The sequence below is a fragment of the Oncorhynchus nerka genome, linkage group LG7, assembly GCF_034236695.1.
Source record: "Oncorhynchus nerka isolate Pitt River linkage group LG7, Oner_Uvic_2.0, whole genome shotgun sequence".
Classification (NCBI taxonomy): Eukaryota; Metazoa; Chordata; class Actinopteri; order Salmoniformes; family Salmonidae; genus Oncorhynchus; species Oncorhynchus nerka.
This window is the reverse complement of record NC_088402.1, coordinates 53,083,384-53,099,003: the sequence shown is the minus strand read 5'-3', so window position 1 is coordinate 53,099,003 and position 15,620 is coordinate 53,083,384. Positions and strand designations below refer to the sequence as shown.

Genomic DNA, 15,620 nt, shown 5'->3' with positions numbered 1-15,620 from the left:
TATAGGTGTAAACTCTGCTCTGTTTTACTGAACTTTCAGAAGTCCCTTGTCTTACTTAAATAATATTGTAGGACTGGATATCTTATCATTTCGGCAGTTCAATATACATTCTACACAGAGGAGTGCACCACAGATTTAAGTCAGAAGGGTGGAGTTTTCATGAGCTGGTGCTGGAAATCTATCTGTTACTATGACTCATCAGAAGACGTCAAGTGAAAACTGCCCCTCTTGAGTTACTGATGGATCAAGGAAGCTGTGGCATGCACTCGGAAGGTTGGTAAATGGGAATACAAAGAGGAGTGTCTGATATTTTGGGCACCAAACCATTTCAAGCATTAGTATGCAATTAATTTGATATCCTAGAAATACCTGACTGATGCTTATGATAATATACCAGGCATCAACCCAGAGTGTTTCGAAGAGTAGGTATGTTAACCCATCCCCCAAATGATAAAGGCTAGGAATAGAGTAACTGTAGATATGTGGTCAGGCCAGGTCAACCACTTGTTTTTTAAAATTAAACTAGGCAGGTCAGTTATGAACAAATTCTTATGATGGCCTAGGAACAGTAGGTTAACTGCCTTGTTCGGGGGCAGAGTGACAGATTTCTACCTTGTCAGCTCTGGGATTTGAGCTAGCAACCTTTCGGTTACTGGTCCAACGCTCTAACCACTAGGCTACCTGGGGTCAAGTATGCTGCTATCTAGGGTTTGGCATTTTTCTTAATATACACTGCTCAAAAAAATAAAGGAACACTAAAATAACATCTTAGATCTGAATGAATGAAATATTCTTATTAAATACTTTTTTCTTTACATAGTTGAACGTGCTGACAACAAAATTACACAAAAATGATCAATGGAAATCAAATTTATCAACCCATGGAGGTCTGGATTTGGAGTCACACTCAAAATTAAAGTGGAAAACCACACTACAGGCTGATCCAACTTTGACGTAATGTCCTTAACAAATGAGGCTCAGTAGTGTGTGTGGCCTCCATGTGCCTGTATGACCTCCCTACAATGCCTGGGCATGCTCCTGATGAGGTGGCATATGGTCTCCTGAGGGATCTCTTCCCAGACCTGCACTAAAGCATCTGCCATCTCCTGGACAGTCTGTGGTGTTGGTGGATGGAGCGAGACATGATGTCCCAGATGTGCTCAATTGGATTCAGGTCTGGGGAACGGGCGGGCCAGTCCATAGCATCAATGCCTTCTTCTTGCAGTAACTGCTGACACACTCCAGCCACATGAGGTCTTTCATTAGGAGGAACCCAGGGCCAACCGCACCAGCATACGGTCTCACAAGGGGTCTGAGGATCTCATCTCGGTACCTAATGGCAGTCAGGCTACCCCTGGCGAGCACATGGAGGGCTGTGCGGACCCCCAAAGAAATGCCACCCCACACCATGACTGACCCACCGCCAAACCGGTCATGCTGGAGGATGTTGCAGGCAGCAGAACGTTCTCCACGGTGTCTCCACTCTGTCACGTCTGTCACATGTGCTCAGTGTGAACCTGCTTTCATCTGTGAAGAGCACAGGGCGCCAGTGGCGAATTTGCCAATATTGGTGTTCTCTGGCAAATGCCAAACGTCCTGCACGGTGTTGGGCTGTAAGCACAACCCCCACCTGTGGACGTCGGGCCCTCATGGAGTCTGTTTCTGACCGTTTGAGCAGACACATGCACCTTTGTGGCCTGCTGGAGGTCATTTTGCACGGCTCTGGCAGTGCTCCTCCTGCTCCTCTTTGCACAAAGGCGGAGGTAGCGGTCCTGCTGCTGGGTTGTTGCCCTCCTACGGCCTCCTCCACGTCTCCTGATGTACTGGCCTGTCTCCTGGTAGCGTCTCCATGCTCTGGCCACTACGCTGACAGACACAGCAAACCTTCTTGCCACAGCTCGCATTGATGTTCCATCCTGGATGAGCTGCACTACCTGAGCCACTTGTGTGGGTTGTAGACTCCGTCTCATGCTACCACTAGAGTGAAAGCACCGCCAGCATTCAAAAGTGACCAAAACATCAGCCAGGAAGCATAGGAACTGAGAAGTGGTCTGTGGTCCCACCTGCAGAACCACTCCTTTATTGGAGGTGTCTTGCTAATTGCCTATAATTTCCACCTGTTGTCTATTCCATTTGCACAACAGCATGTGAAATTTGTCAATCAGTGTTGTTACCTAAGTGGACAGTTTGATTTCACAGAAGTGTGATTGACTTGGAGTTACATTGTGTTGTTTAAGTGTTCCCTTTAGTTTTTTGAGCAGTGTATACATTTCACTGTGACCTGCTGCTGATTATCAGGCAGAGTGAGTGAGATTTCAGACACACAAAGAATTCGAACACATCCAATTTTGATAAACTCACATTTACTGGGTGAAATACCAGTGTGCAGTCACAGCAGCAATATGTGTGACCTGTTGCCACGAGATGGGCAACAGTGAATAACCCATATTTATGTTCCCTTTTGTGCTTTAACTATTTGCACATCGTTATATAGCCATAATATGACATTTGAAATGTCTTCCTTTGGAACTTCTGTGTGTAATGTTAACTGAGTACTTTTTGTTGACCTATTTCACTTGCTTTGGCAATGTAAAAACATATGGTAGCTGAGTCACTTGAGTGAAGAGGCATTTTATTTAACTTGCCTAGTTAAATAAAGGTTAAGAACAAATTCTTATTTACAATGACTGCCTACTCTGGCCAAACCCTCCCCTGACCCAGACGACGCTGGGCCAATTGTGCGCTACCCTGTGGGACTCCCGATCAAGGCCGGTTGTGATACAACCCAGGATCGAACCCGGGTCTGTAGTGACGCCTCTAGCACTGCATCGCCAATCAGGATCCCCAAGACAGAAGCACGTCATGACAACGTCTTAGCAGTTGTAGGTATGCTATTTAGGTTGTCATTATGGAGACACCGATTTCCTTAACTTTTCCCATAAAATATTAACGCGACAAAGCACAAGAAAACGACTTTAGGCGCCATAGAGCGCATGGAAACTGCCTTCTAATGTAGACTTTGTTTATGGAAAACCATATCAAGCAAAACATGCAGTCAGTCATTGGTTATCGAGCGAGGGACATTTCAAATTGAAGTTATGGAACTTCTGTTGTGGGGAGAAGTCCACAATGAAACTGACATTACATGTTGAGAAGGATACATATGTTGGCCATTAAGTAGCCTAGTAATTTCTATGCCTATGTAAGGTTACTGTATCCAACCATTTAATTCAATAAATATGTTGAAATCACTGGCGGCATTGCAAATAAACGTGTGCCACTTGTGTAGCCTACCTGGTGCTGGCAAACTATTTAATAATTAGCCTCCATATTATTAATATATGATTCAGTGATTGAAATTACAACCCCATCCTGAGTAGCCTATTCCAGCAGGCGTTTGGGCAACAGGAGCACTTCTTACCTCGTTATTTACGTTAAATTAGTCTCAATTTGAACTAAGCAAGCTGCTAAATCGTCCATTTTACATCTTGCCTAGGCTATTGTAGGCTATCGGGGAAATGTAATTAGCATATGCCTATTGAAATGACAAGTCAATCTCGCAAATATGCCATCTATAACGGTTTGACACAATTGACAAACATTTATTGTTTAAATTCGTACAAGTTTCTTGCAGAGATTGAGATCCTGTATCGAATTTTCACCCCACAAACTCTGTTGGAGTTGTCTATCGTTATGCATTTAAGGGATTTATTGACAATCGTGGCAGTCAAACGAGTTAACATCCATTGTTGGAAAATGATCTGGCGAGTTTAATAAAGGCAAATTATATTTTCTTTAGTCACGTTAGCTCACAATTATTATTTTGATGTAAAACTGATCCCCCCCCCCCCCACGTCATTATAAATTACGTCAATAGTCCTTAATTCGCTCGATAACGTTACGTAAAAAAATATATATCTATTTTATGGGGCTAATTGTGGCAACTCCTCTTGCTGCTGAAAACAAACAGTTGGGCTAGTGTTCAGGCCTTGCCGTAGATGTTGAGTAGTTCATTGTGCTTAAGAAAATGTGACTAGACCTGGCAACCCTGCTCGTGAATGCTCTAGAAACGTCGAAGGCGCGGTAGCTGCGTCACAGCGTCAGGTCCGATTCAGAGTCCTCGAGGTGTAGACAGGGTGGCCTTGCAGTGTGTAGAATACAATACACAGTTCTGTAGTTCGCCCACACTTTTCTACAGCCCATTGAAACGAAATCCCCACAAGGACAGTATTCTAAATTGAATTGTGTATCCCCAAGGAGACGGCGATCACAACGGAATTTGACATACAACAAGACATGTAAGTTTGAGGAATGGCGAGCGCGTGCTCCTGTACAATTGTAGCCAGCAAAAGGACGCTAGCGCCAGTAGCTAGCTAACGCCGTTGGGTTTGTTATACTGCTAGCTACCTAGCATACCAACATGCTTTTGCGAAAGACGGGAGGAACACCTAGCGATGATGGGCCTTCTTTCATAGCTTTCTGTTAACTACCAAGCACATTTACAATGCAAGTTCATGAGAATGCCAATGACCATCATTTGATAACTAGCGCTAGCTACTAACGTTAGCCAACTTAATATTTACTCGTTTTCTGTTTACTCAGTCCCTTTTGGCTAATGGGAATTTTGCCCATTAGTAGAAACTAACTAGTTAACAAGCTAACTATCTAGCTTACAGTAACGGAAGTTGGCCTGCTAACTAACGCGTTAGTGTGGTCAAGTGCATGGCTCCGCATGGCGTGTTTTCCTGTCCATGTTCCTGTGAGTTAACGCTAGCTAACTAGCCAGGTAGTAAAACATATTCTACAACTGATTAACTTTAACTATCTAGATCAGTTAGCATATAGATCAATCACCATGGGTTGGCATTACCTATCTAGCTAGTTAGCTTACGTTAGCCACAGAACGGAAACCCATTCACGAGATGTAACGTTAGCGTTCAAAGAGCTCTATCTAGCCTAAGTAGCTAGCCAGCTTAAGAGGATTTATAGAAATAATGAACGATGCATCGTTTTGCTGGAACGAAATGTTTATTCATACCGTGCAAATGGTTAGATAATGTCCAGTTGCTCTCAACAAAATGAACGACTGTTTATCCTACTGCTGACTGTAGTTGTAAGGAAGCCAAGCGAGATTGCTAATGATACAGCATGCTCATTGTTGACTGTCCTTAATAGTAGCTAACGTTACGTGCATTCGGAAAGGATTCAGGCACGTTGACTTTTCCCACATGTTATGTTACAGCCTTATTCTAAAATGGATGGGGGGAAAATCCCCCTCACCTGTACACACACGACTCCTTAATGACAAATCTACAACTTGTCTAGAAATGTTAGCAAATGTATTTAAAATAAAAACAGAAATACCACATTTACGTAAGTATCCCGACCCTTTGCCATGAGACTCGAAATTGAGTTCAGCTGTATCCTGTTTCTATTGATCATTCTTGAGCTGATTCTACAACTTCATTGGCATTCTCCTGTGGTAAATTCAATTGATTGGACATGATTTGGAAAAGCACACACCTGTCAACAAACTGAAAGGTCTTACAGTTGACAATGTCTGTCAGAGCAAAAACCCAGTCACGAGGCCGAAGGAATTGTCCATAGAACTCAGAGACAAGATTGTGTCAAGGCACAGATCTGTAGGAGGATCCCCAAACATGTCTGCAGCATTGATGGTCCCCAAGAACCATCAATGGTCCCCATCATTCTTAAATTAAAGAAGTTTGGAACCACCAAGATGCTTCCTAGAGCTGGCCGCCCAGCCAAACTGAGCAATCGGGAGAAGGACTTTGGTCAGGGAGGTGACCAAGAACCCGATGATCACTCTGACAGAGCTCCAAAGAACCTTTCATAAGGACAACCATCTCTGCAGCACTGCACCAATCATGCCTTTATGTTACTGTCCAGACAGAAGCCACTCCTCAGTAAAAGGCACATGACAGCCCGCTTGTAGTTTGCCAAAAGGCACCAAAAGACTCTTAGACCATGAGGAACAAGTTACTCTGGTTGGGTGAAACCAAGATTGCACTATTTGGCCTGAATGCTAAGTGTCACATCTGGAGGTAATCTGGCACCATCCCTAAAGTGAAGCGTGGTGGCAGCATCATGCTATGGGGGTGTTTTTCAGCGGCAGGGATTGGGAGACTAGTCAGGATCGAGGCAAAGATGTACTAAGCAATGTACAGAGAGATCCTTGATGAAAACCTGCTACAGTGCTCTCAGGCTGAGGGTGAAGGTTCAGCTTCCAGCAGGAGTGGCTGTGCGACAAGTCTCCAATGTCCTTGAGTGGCCCAGCCAGAGCCCTGACCGGTCGAACATCTTTGGATAGACGTGAACATGGCTGTGCGGCGATGCTCCTCCTCCAACCTGACAGAGCTTGAGAGGATCTGCAGAGAAGAATGGGAGAAACTCCTCAAATACAGGTGTGCCAAGCTTGTGACTCGAGGCTGTCTAAAGTTCTTCAAAGTACTGAGTGCTTTGTCATTATGGGGTATTTTGTATTGATTGAAGGGGGACAAAAACAATTTAATCCATTCCAATAAGGCTGTAACATAACAAAGTGGGGGGGTTCAAGGGGTCTGAATACTTTTCGAATGCACTGTAAGATCAGATGTATGGTAAGAGAAATTACATTTGCATTGGGGCTTTTCTAATCCAACTGTAACAGAATCACATGAGAGCAGGAAGTAGTTAAATTAATGAAAAAATCTAATGTTTTTAAATGATCACAGTTGAGTGTGCACAGTGAACTTTGCATATGTGATTGGCATGACATAATGCCAGTTTTGAAGAGCTATAGGTGTTCCAATCAGCTTTGACATAGCATCAGTATTTTCCATCCTCTTTTGATATGATCACCGTGAATCTGTTGACAGCCAGGTTGCTTTTTAATAAATGCTCAGCCGTTTTCCATTTTGGAACCATCTTGCCTTTACTGTACTCTCAGCAAATTAATGCCTTATTGGCAACCTGATACACCTGTCTTTGACGGTGAGCCTTTGTGTCCCACCTGCTCCATGCAGGTGCTTCACAGCCGTTTGTTCCCCCTCCCACTATTAGTATCACAGGGGTAGGAGTTACCCTTGGGTACAGCTGTAGGATCAGTGTAATGATTTGGGGTGATTTGCATGCAGTTTGCGATCCAAGACAACATTGCTGGAAAATACAAGCAGGAGATTCTCCCTCTCCAGTGATGATAGATACAGTAACTTTTGCTATTCTGATTCTACTGAAGCCAACCATTCTGTCCTGTGGGGGGGGCTTTTCTCAATTCACAAAATATTATGTAGTACGTTGGCATTCTTTTGAGTTTCTTGATCTGTGTTTCCAGGCATCCAGCGACTGCTAAGTGGTATGACAGACGGGACTCCGTCTACATCGAGTTCTGCGTAGCGGACAGCAAGGATGTCAAGATCAATTTCGAGAAAGCAAAGTTTGCTTTCAGGTGAGTTATGACATCTGTCAATGGAGTTTTAAAGAAAAAGTTTGCCGAACTGCTCTAGGCATGTGAAAATCCTTCTAATTCATTTTAAATATGTGCTCCGGGACTTTAGCAACTACTAAGTATATTTTAACCCTCCCACTTTGGGATGGATGTGTCGGGGCCCACTTTGGCTTGTGAGTGTTACTTTCAGAACTACTGGTTAAAAAGTATACATAAGTACCGGAGAATCCATTTTAAGTCAAATTTATGCTGAATTCTTTTCACCCCTCCCTTTACCAGTTGTCTTGGAGGAACTGACCAAGTCAAACACGAGAATGAAGTAGACCTTTTCGAAGCCATTGATCAAAATGTGAGGCACTCAATCACTTCCTTACATTGTCACCCTGTCCTCGGGACGAGGTACAGATCGCATGAGGTATAAGTAATGGAATTTTATTTTGCGGAATGAAAGTGTTCATGTATCTCTTGTACACACACAGGAATCCATGCACAAACGCACAGATCGGTCAGTGTTGTGCTGTTTGCGAAAAGCAGAACCTGGGAAGCCGTGGCTGAGGCTAACAAAAGAGAAGGCTAAGGTCAGTTCTAGTGTCTAATGTATTTGCCATATATAGTTAAATAAAAATTCTGTGCTTAAGTATTGGTTGATAATTGATTTCGGAACACGCTGAATTCTAAATGCATGTAAGGAGCCAGAAAGATATCCTCCAAACGAGCATCTGCAAGCCTTTTTGTCATCCCTCAACAGCTAACTTGGCTCAGCGTCGACTTTAACAACTGGAAAGACTGGGAGGACGATTCGGATGAGGAGCTAGGCAACTTCGATCGTTTCTCAGAGGTAGGAGATGGGGATATGGCGTTCAACACACAAGAAGCAATGGCTAAAGTAAGGGCCCTAGGGCAACTGGTGAACTTGCTCTTGATTGCTGTATGGACTGTTGGGCCAAGACTGTGGCAGCATGATATTTGGCTCAGACTGTTCTTTGTGATTCTGATTGCAGATGATGAACAACATGGGAGGGGAAGATGACCTACCTGATCTAGATGGTGCTGATGATGTAAGAGCTACTCTGTGGAGTTCATTCTCTTTTTCTCCGTTTCACTTTACTTGACTTTGTACAAAAACACAATGTCATGTGCCTCTTGTGTATGGGCTTGCTAATGACTGATCAGTCCCTTTAGAAGAATGTGTGGGGCACAATATGTTCACATCTTAATTGCGACGGTCATGTCAGCGAGTCACACAAATTTCCCCTGGTGGCACTGTTGCCATTAGGTTTCTCCAGTTGGTTGCATCAGCCCATGATTTGGTTGCACCCGTTTTTCCCTAGGGCGGCATGCAATAGAGAAAATGAGTAATCGTCTTTATAAAGATATTCAGTGCTTTATTAACCCTTCTCCTACAATTTCCGCGGCCCTGCGGAAATCAAATTAACGAAGAAAAAAATCCATCATAATCTCTGTTTAAGATGTGTTTTTTGAGTGGGGTGCGTCTCAATCCGCCAATATCGGTCTTGGCATCTGCCATGGTGACACTGCGAAAATCGCCCTTATCACAAATCGTTCAGTTTGGCCAAACTATTATGACCCCTCTGTGGAAAGATGAGACTCTCACGGAGTCACGGGACTTGTCTGAGGTCAGTACAACTACTGATGCCAATTTCTGTATGTATTGTCCAAATAATTTGGCCGACACACTACGAACACGTACTTGTGGTTGTTTTGCTCTAGGACAACCATAAGGCTCATAAGACTCGTCTGAAGGTCCCTAGTACCAGTTTAAGAAATGTATGGAAGTACAGTACCTTCGGAAAGTTTTCGGACCCTTTGGCTTATTCCAGATTTTGTTACGTTACAGCCTTATTTTAAAATGGATTAAATAAATAAAAATCCTCAGCAATCTACACACTACCCCATAATGGAAAAAGTGAAAACGGGTATTACTGTTTTTTTTCTAAGAATTCAGACCCTTTGCTATGAGACTTGAAATTAAGCACAGGTGCATCCTGTTTCCATTGATCATCTTTGATATTTCTACAACTTGATTGGAGTCCACCTGGGGTAAATTCAATTGATTGGATGTGATTTGGAACGGCACACACCTGTCTATATAAGGTCTCACAGTTGACAGTCCATGTCAGAGCAAAAACAAAGCCATGAGGTTGAAGGAATTGTCCATAGAGTTTCTGGAGGAAACTGGCACCATCCCTACGGTGAAGCATGCTGGTGGCAGCATTATGCTGTGAGCATGTTTTTCAGCGGCAGGGACTGAGAGACGAGTCAGGATCGAGGCGAAGATGAACAGAGCAAAGTACAGAGAGCTCTTTGGTGAAAACCTGCTCAGGACCGCAGACTGGGGCGAAGGTTCACCATCCAACAGGGCAATGACCCTAAGCACACAGCCAAGCAATGCAGGAGTTGCTTCGGAACAAGTCTCTCTGTATGTTCACATGTTAGCTTAGTAGAACCCAGTTTCCAGATTTGTTTGGCAAATAAATCTCTATTGAACAAATCTTTACGCACTAATCTAGGTTCAATTCACCACCTGAGTAAGTACAAACTCAAATGCTAGATTGCTAACTAATACCCAATGCTAGTATCCATGTATTAATCTAACAGTAAATGTAATCTCCTAAAAAACTTTGCAGTTGTAGCCTACTTCCCAGTGAGATTTATGCAATCACAATGGCGGATGTGCATTTCACGCGCTCTATATCTCAAAAGCCATAGGCCTTTAAAATATCTTTGTTTTAAAAGGGTGCTATTGAGCTCAATATTGAGAGTTGAGAAATGAATAAGAAAGCTGTGAAATGCCTCTTCAATAGTGACAACCGTATAACACAGGATAGCTGTTTTCACCGTAATTGGATTTTGAAATGTTATACAATCAGAAGAGATTCTCCCAGAGCATTATTTCCCCCCCCCCGGGAAGGGCAGTGAGTGGCCCACTTGTCACCGCAGCAGTCCCCAGCCAAACAGGCACTGGGCCATGGCAGATACTTTCATTGCAGGAATCATGAAGATAATGCTCTTAACTGTTTTTGAGCAAATCATGGTTTTAACCTAACCCCTTAGAAAAATAGGAAGTTTTGCATGAGGTGACCATGTAGAATGTGCAGCTCGCATCCATACGACCAATTACAAATTGAACTTCCACAGCCAAGTAAACGGGTCGCAAAATGCGACTAAATTGTCAGTCAGGAGCTTTTCATATGCAACTTCTCATGCTTATTTCTATTCCTGTTTAGGATGAGTCTGCAGATAGTGACGATGAAAGTAAGTGAAATGTTTTCTCATCACACTGAGATTTCTAATCATTTTTATACTCTGACATCCCTTAACCCAGAAATGTTAAGTGCTATCTGAAGTATATTCTTGTTTTTATCACATGGCCATTTATTTACTTTCCATTATTAATATTTTTTCCCCCAGAAATGCCTGATTTGGAATGAAAAACTTCAAACCTGGAAGAGGGATGGAAGGAAGAATCAAACTATCTTGAAATTGAAGACTGGGGGGGAAAAAATCTGTACAGATATGAGTCGGTAGCCATGTTTAAATCCATAGCCTCTGCTCCAGAGCTAATTTCCAATCAGTCCACTTAAGGTTGATATGCATAGTGTTGTACAGAGTAGCAGTCTCCACTTCCATTTGCAGTGCTGCACTCTTGGCGTGTCCTGTTTTTACTATTATTAGATTAAGCATTCATGATTTGTTACGGGTGTACTGTATAGTCATCCTCAACCTAGAAAGCAATACATGTGAAGAGATTGTCAAGTGTAATGAAAAGTAATTAAACATCTGTTTTATCCTCCCACAAGGTTCTGTGTTAAGTTAGTTGAGCAGTGTACCAGAACAGTTGAACATTTTCTGTTTGGTTCCCACTTGTGAGCCTCCCTCCCCTGTGGCATATAGATAGTGATCAGAGAAACGGTTCCGTGTTTCAGTAGCTTAGCCTTTACGCTTACATGTTTCCCTTTCTTCCTCACCTGTTATGTCGCAAACAGTTTATCAATGTTATGTTCATTTAGATTTTAAATGTTCTGGAATTCATTACAGGCATCTGACTTGATATGTTGCTCCCCACTTTTTGTTATTTGACTAATCCTGTATTACTATTTGCGATCCAACAGCAGTTGAGTTATTCATCACACATTTACGCAGGAATAGCGCATACACATTCCTATCTGTTTAGGCCTTTGTAAACATCTGGATTTGTCTTGTACCCTAAAGAATATTCCATCTGTTTAGAGTTATGGCAGTTAAAATATCCCTTGTGTGGGGGGAGTGGGTTGTTGATATGAGATGGTAAACTTGTATGACGACCAAATTATATTTGCACTGTCAAGAAAATGTAAGTCCGGGGAGATGAATAGAAGTGTCGTTATTGGTGTGTATGTCAAGTTGTCAGGTTATCACAGGCTGAAGAACTTAAATTGATGTTGAATTGCAGTGGATTTTTTTTATTGTCTGTCTTTTTAATAAACTAAGACTCATGTTTCACACGGTGTGTGTGTGTTTTGAAGACTGTCTATGCGTGTCAAAGCAGTTTTAGGGTGCGACATGGCTACTGAAATACACTAATCACTGTTTTTCCAAAACCATTTACCAAGAACAGGCTCCTGTATAAAGCTGTATTCCTCAGCCTCCAGACATATGGACAGCTGCTCGCTGAAGAAGGAAAATAAATATCCTAGAAATAATTCTGCTCCGTGTTCAATATCTATCACCAATAACGTTATGAGCGCTTGGGTGCACGCTTGTTTCCCCCCCAACCTTGCACTTTTAAATAGGCTACAATAGCCTGTACTAATTAAGCAAAAAAGGTACAAGGGAGTGTGGTACATTGGGGATATATCATGGCTATGGGCTGTTATTACGCAGAGTGCCTGGAAATGGCCCTTAGCCATGGTATATTGGCCATATACCACAAACAGGTGAGGTGCCTTATTGCTGTTAAAAACTACTTACCAATGTAATTGGAGCAGTAACAAATGTTTTGTCAGCCAATCAGCACTCGGGGCTCGAAACACCCAGTTTATAATCAACATTTGAGGATATATTGTATCATCTGTTCTTTCGGGGTGAAAAAGTGAAATGATGGAGAGGAGAGTGACATCAAATCAAATGTATTTATATAGCCCTTTGTACATCAGCTGATATCTCAAAGTGCTGTACAGAAACCCAGCCTAAAACCCCAAACAGCAAGCAATGCAGGTGTAGAAGCACATGTCTGAGCAGCGGATGACCACCGGGTGTAGGGGATGGGGAGGCCACTGAGAAAGATGAAAGATGGCCACCGAGAACTATGCTTATCTACAACAAGCATTAAATGTCAAAGTACATATAGAATCAGTATCTGTCTAATTAATTACACTAAAATGAGAATAGGGCTATATATAAATGTAAAAAAAAAAAAGCATAAAGAAAAGCATACTGCGTTAAATTCCAGGGTGATGGGTGAAAAGTGTCACTAAAAATATAAATGTTGTACATACAATTTTCTATTTCTGTAGGTATTTTTGTAATTGTAACTTTAGGGATGATAAATTCATGTGAGTTGTATATATGTAATTCTAATTGAAAACAAGTCTAAGTGTGTGTTGTTCACTCTGGCTATCTTATCAGATTTCAGATGTCCAATCATCTAACCCGCAGAATACTTGATGCAATCAATCATCAAGTTTGCAGACTACACAAAAGTAGTTGGCTTGATTACCAAACAATGACAAGACATCCTACAGGGAGGAGGTGAGGGCACTCGGAGTGTGGTTTCAGGTAAACAACCTCAACATCAACAAAACAAAGGAGATGATCGTGGACTTCAGGAAACAGCAGAGGGAGCAGCCCCCTATCCACATCGAAGGGACTGCAGTGGAGAAGGTGGAAAGTTCCTCGGCGAACACATCACAGACAAACTGAAATGGTCCAACCACAGACAGTGTGGTGAAGAAGGCGCAACGGCGCCTCAAGAAATGTGGCTTGTCACCCAAAACCCTGACAAACTTTTACAGATGCACAATCAAGAGCATCCTGTCGGGCTGTATCACAGCCTGGTACGGCAACTGCACCGCACTCAACCGCAAGGCTCTCCATAGGGTGGTGCGGTCTGCACAACGCATCACCGGGGGCAAACTACCTGCCCTCCATGACACCTACAGCACCCGATGTCACAGGAATGCCAAAAAGATCATCAAGTAGGGTTGCAGAGGGTTGGAATCGTTCAGGGAAAATGGGAAGTAAAGCCAGAGAATGAGGAATTTTGCTGAAATTCATCAAAAACGTTAGCTTATAACAGTGAACCTTTTTTTGTGGGATACACATAAGGCAATTCTAGGTCTTGTGGCATATTTTGGTTAAACTATCCCTAATTCAAATGGAATTGCAACCCTCTGCATGCACAGTGAATTCTTCCATCATGTGCAGTGCACTCTTCCAGCACATGTACAGCTGATTCTCAAGATCTTGCACACTAATGAGATGCTATTGAGCCCACACTACTACACTGTCTGAACCAAGGACAACATGCTTTCTGGTAAGTTTTGATTACAATACTGGGTGGGGTGACTATATTTTATTTGAGATTATTTTTTTGTTAACTAGTAAATAGTAGCCTACAGCAACATGTGTTTCAATCCTTTCTAATTTAACAATTTCTGCAAGTTAGTTTTTGCCAACATGTGGGTTTTAGCTTGCTTGACCCTGCTAACTGAGGAGTGTTAATGTTTCATAAATAAAAAAAATCTTACAAAGGAGTTGTTTAATCTAACTGCTTAACTATTTGTACATGGAATTGTATCTGTTTTTTTCTCTCTCTAATCCCCCCCCCCTAATATTTACAGGAAATTGCCATGGGCACTATTTGATGTGTGGAGACATTTCGCTGCAGCTAATGTAGAAGGAAAGGCTGTGTACATTTGCAAATACTGTGCCAAATCATATTTGAAGAATGCAACAAAAATGCAGAATCATCTGGCCAAGTGCATAATGTTCCCTCAGCGCTCACAACAAGCAACCTCTGACAAAAGTCCCTCTGCTTCTATTCGAGGTGTAAATGATGAATCAGACACCTTACCGATAGCAACAGCTCATAGTCCTCCTGAAATCATACGTTTTTTTGCCTCAATGGAGGAACGTAGTCAGAGAAATGCTGATGAATGTCTTGCTCGGGCTGTGTATGCAAATGGTTCACCTCTGATGCTCACAGGCAATGTGCATTGGAAGAGATTTATGAAAGTCCTAGCCCAGGATACACCACTCCAACCAGACATGCTTTATCTACTCATTTGCTGGATGCAGAGTTCAAGTGAAGTTCAAGCAAATCATAGAGATAGCAGACTATTGCAATCATCTCTGATGGATGGTCGAATGTTTGTGGGCAAGGAATAATTAACTACATCATCTCCACGCCTCAAACAGTATTCTACAAGTGCACAGACACAAGGGACAACAGACACACCGGTCTCTACATTGCAGATGAGCTGAAGGCAGTCATCAATGACCTTGGACCACAGAAGGTATTTGCACTGGTGACAGACAATGCTGCGAACATGAAGGCTGCTTGGTCTAAGGTGGAGGAGTCCTACCCTCACATCACACCCATTGGCTGTGCTGCTCATGCATTGAATCTGCTCTTCAAGAACATCATGGCACTGAAAACAATGGATACACTCTACAAGAGAGCCAAGGAAATGGTTAGGTATGTGAAGGGCCATCAAGTTATTGCAGCAATCTACCTCACCAAGCAAAGTGAGAAGAATAAGAGCACCAGTTTGAAGCTGCCCAGCAACACCAATTAGGGTGGTGTTGTTGTCATGTTTGACAGTCTCCTGGAGGGGAAGGAGTCTCTCCAAGAAATGGCCATATCACAGTCTGCCGATATGGACAGCCCCATGAAGAGGATCCTCCTGGATTATGTATTTTGGGAGAGAGTGGTAAACAGCCTGAAACTCCTGAAACCTATAGCAGTAGCCATTGCACGGATTGAGGGAGACAATGCCATCCTGTCTGTTATTCAGAGAAGAAATCCGTACTGTCCTGCCCACTTCACTGTTGTTTCAAGCAGAGGAAACTGCAGTTCTGAAATACATCAAAAAGTGTGAAGACTTCTGCCTGAAGCCCATACACACTGCAGCTTACATGTTGGAGCCCAAGTATGCTGGCAAGAGCATCC

General features: G+C 42.7%; 1 protein-coding gene across 2 annotated transcripts; it reads left to right on the top strand.

Annotated features, from left to right (window-relative positions):
• The first annotated feature begins 4,015 nt into the window (after positions 1-4,015).
• On the top strand, positions 4,016-11,950 carry LOC115131912 (prostaglandin E synthase 3-like). 2 transcript variants are annotated; one of them, XM_029663997.2, is made up of 8 exons: positions 4,016-4,298; positions 7,334-7,447; positions 7,727-7,796; positions 7,927-8,025; positions 8,196-8,333; positions 8,449-8,505; positions 10,696-10,723; positions 10,880-11,950. In XM_029663997.2, coding segments are annotated over exons 1-8 (528 nt in total). In that variant the 5' UTR covers positions 4,016-4,296; the 3' UTR covers positions 10,900-11,950. The 2 variants fall into 2 exon arrangements, with proteins under 2 accessions (XP_029519857.1, XP_029519858.1); XM_029663998.2 differs by having other exon boundaries at positions 4,017-4,298; positions 8,196-8,285.
• Positions 11,951-15,620: the final 3,670 nt, after the last annotated feature.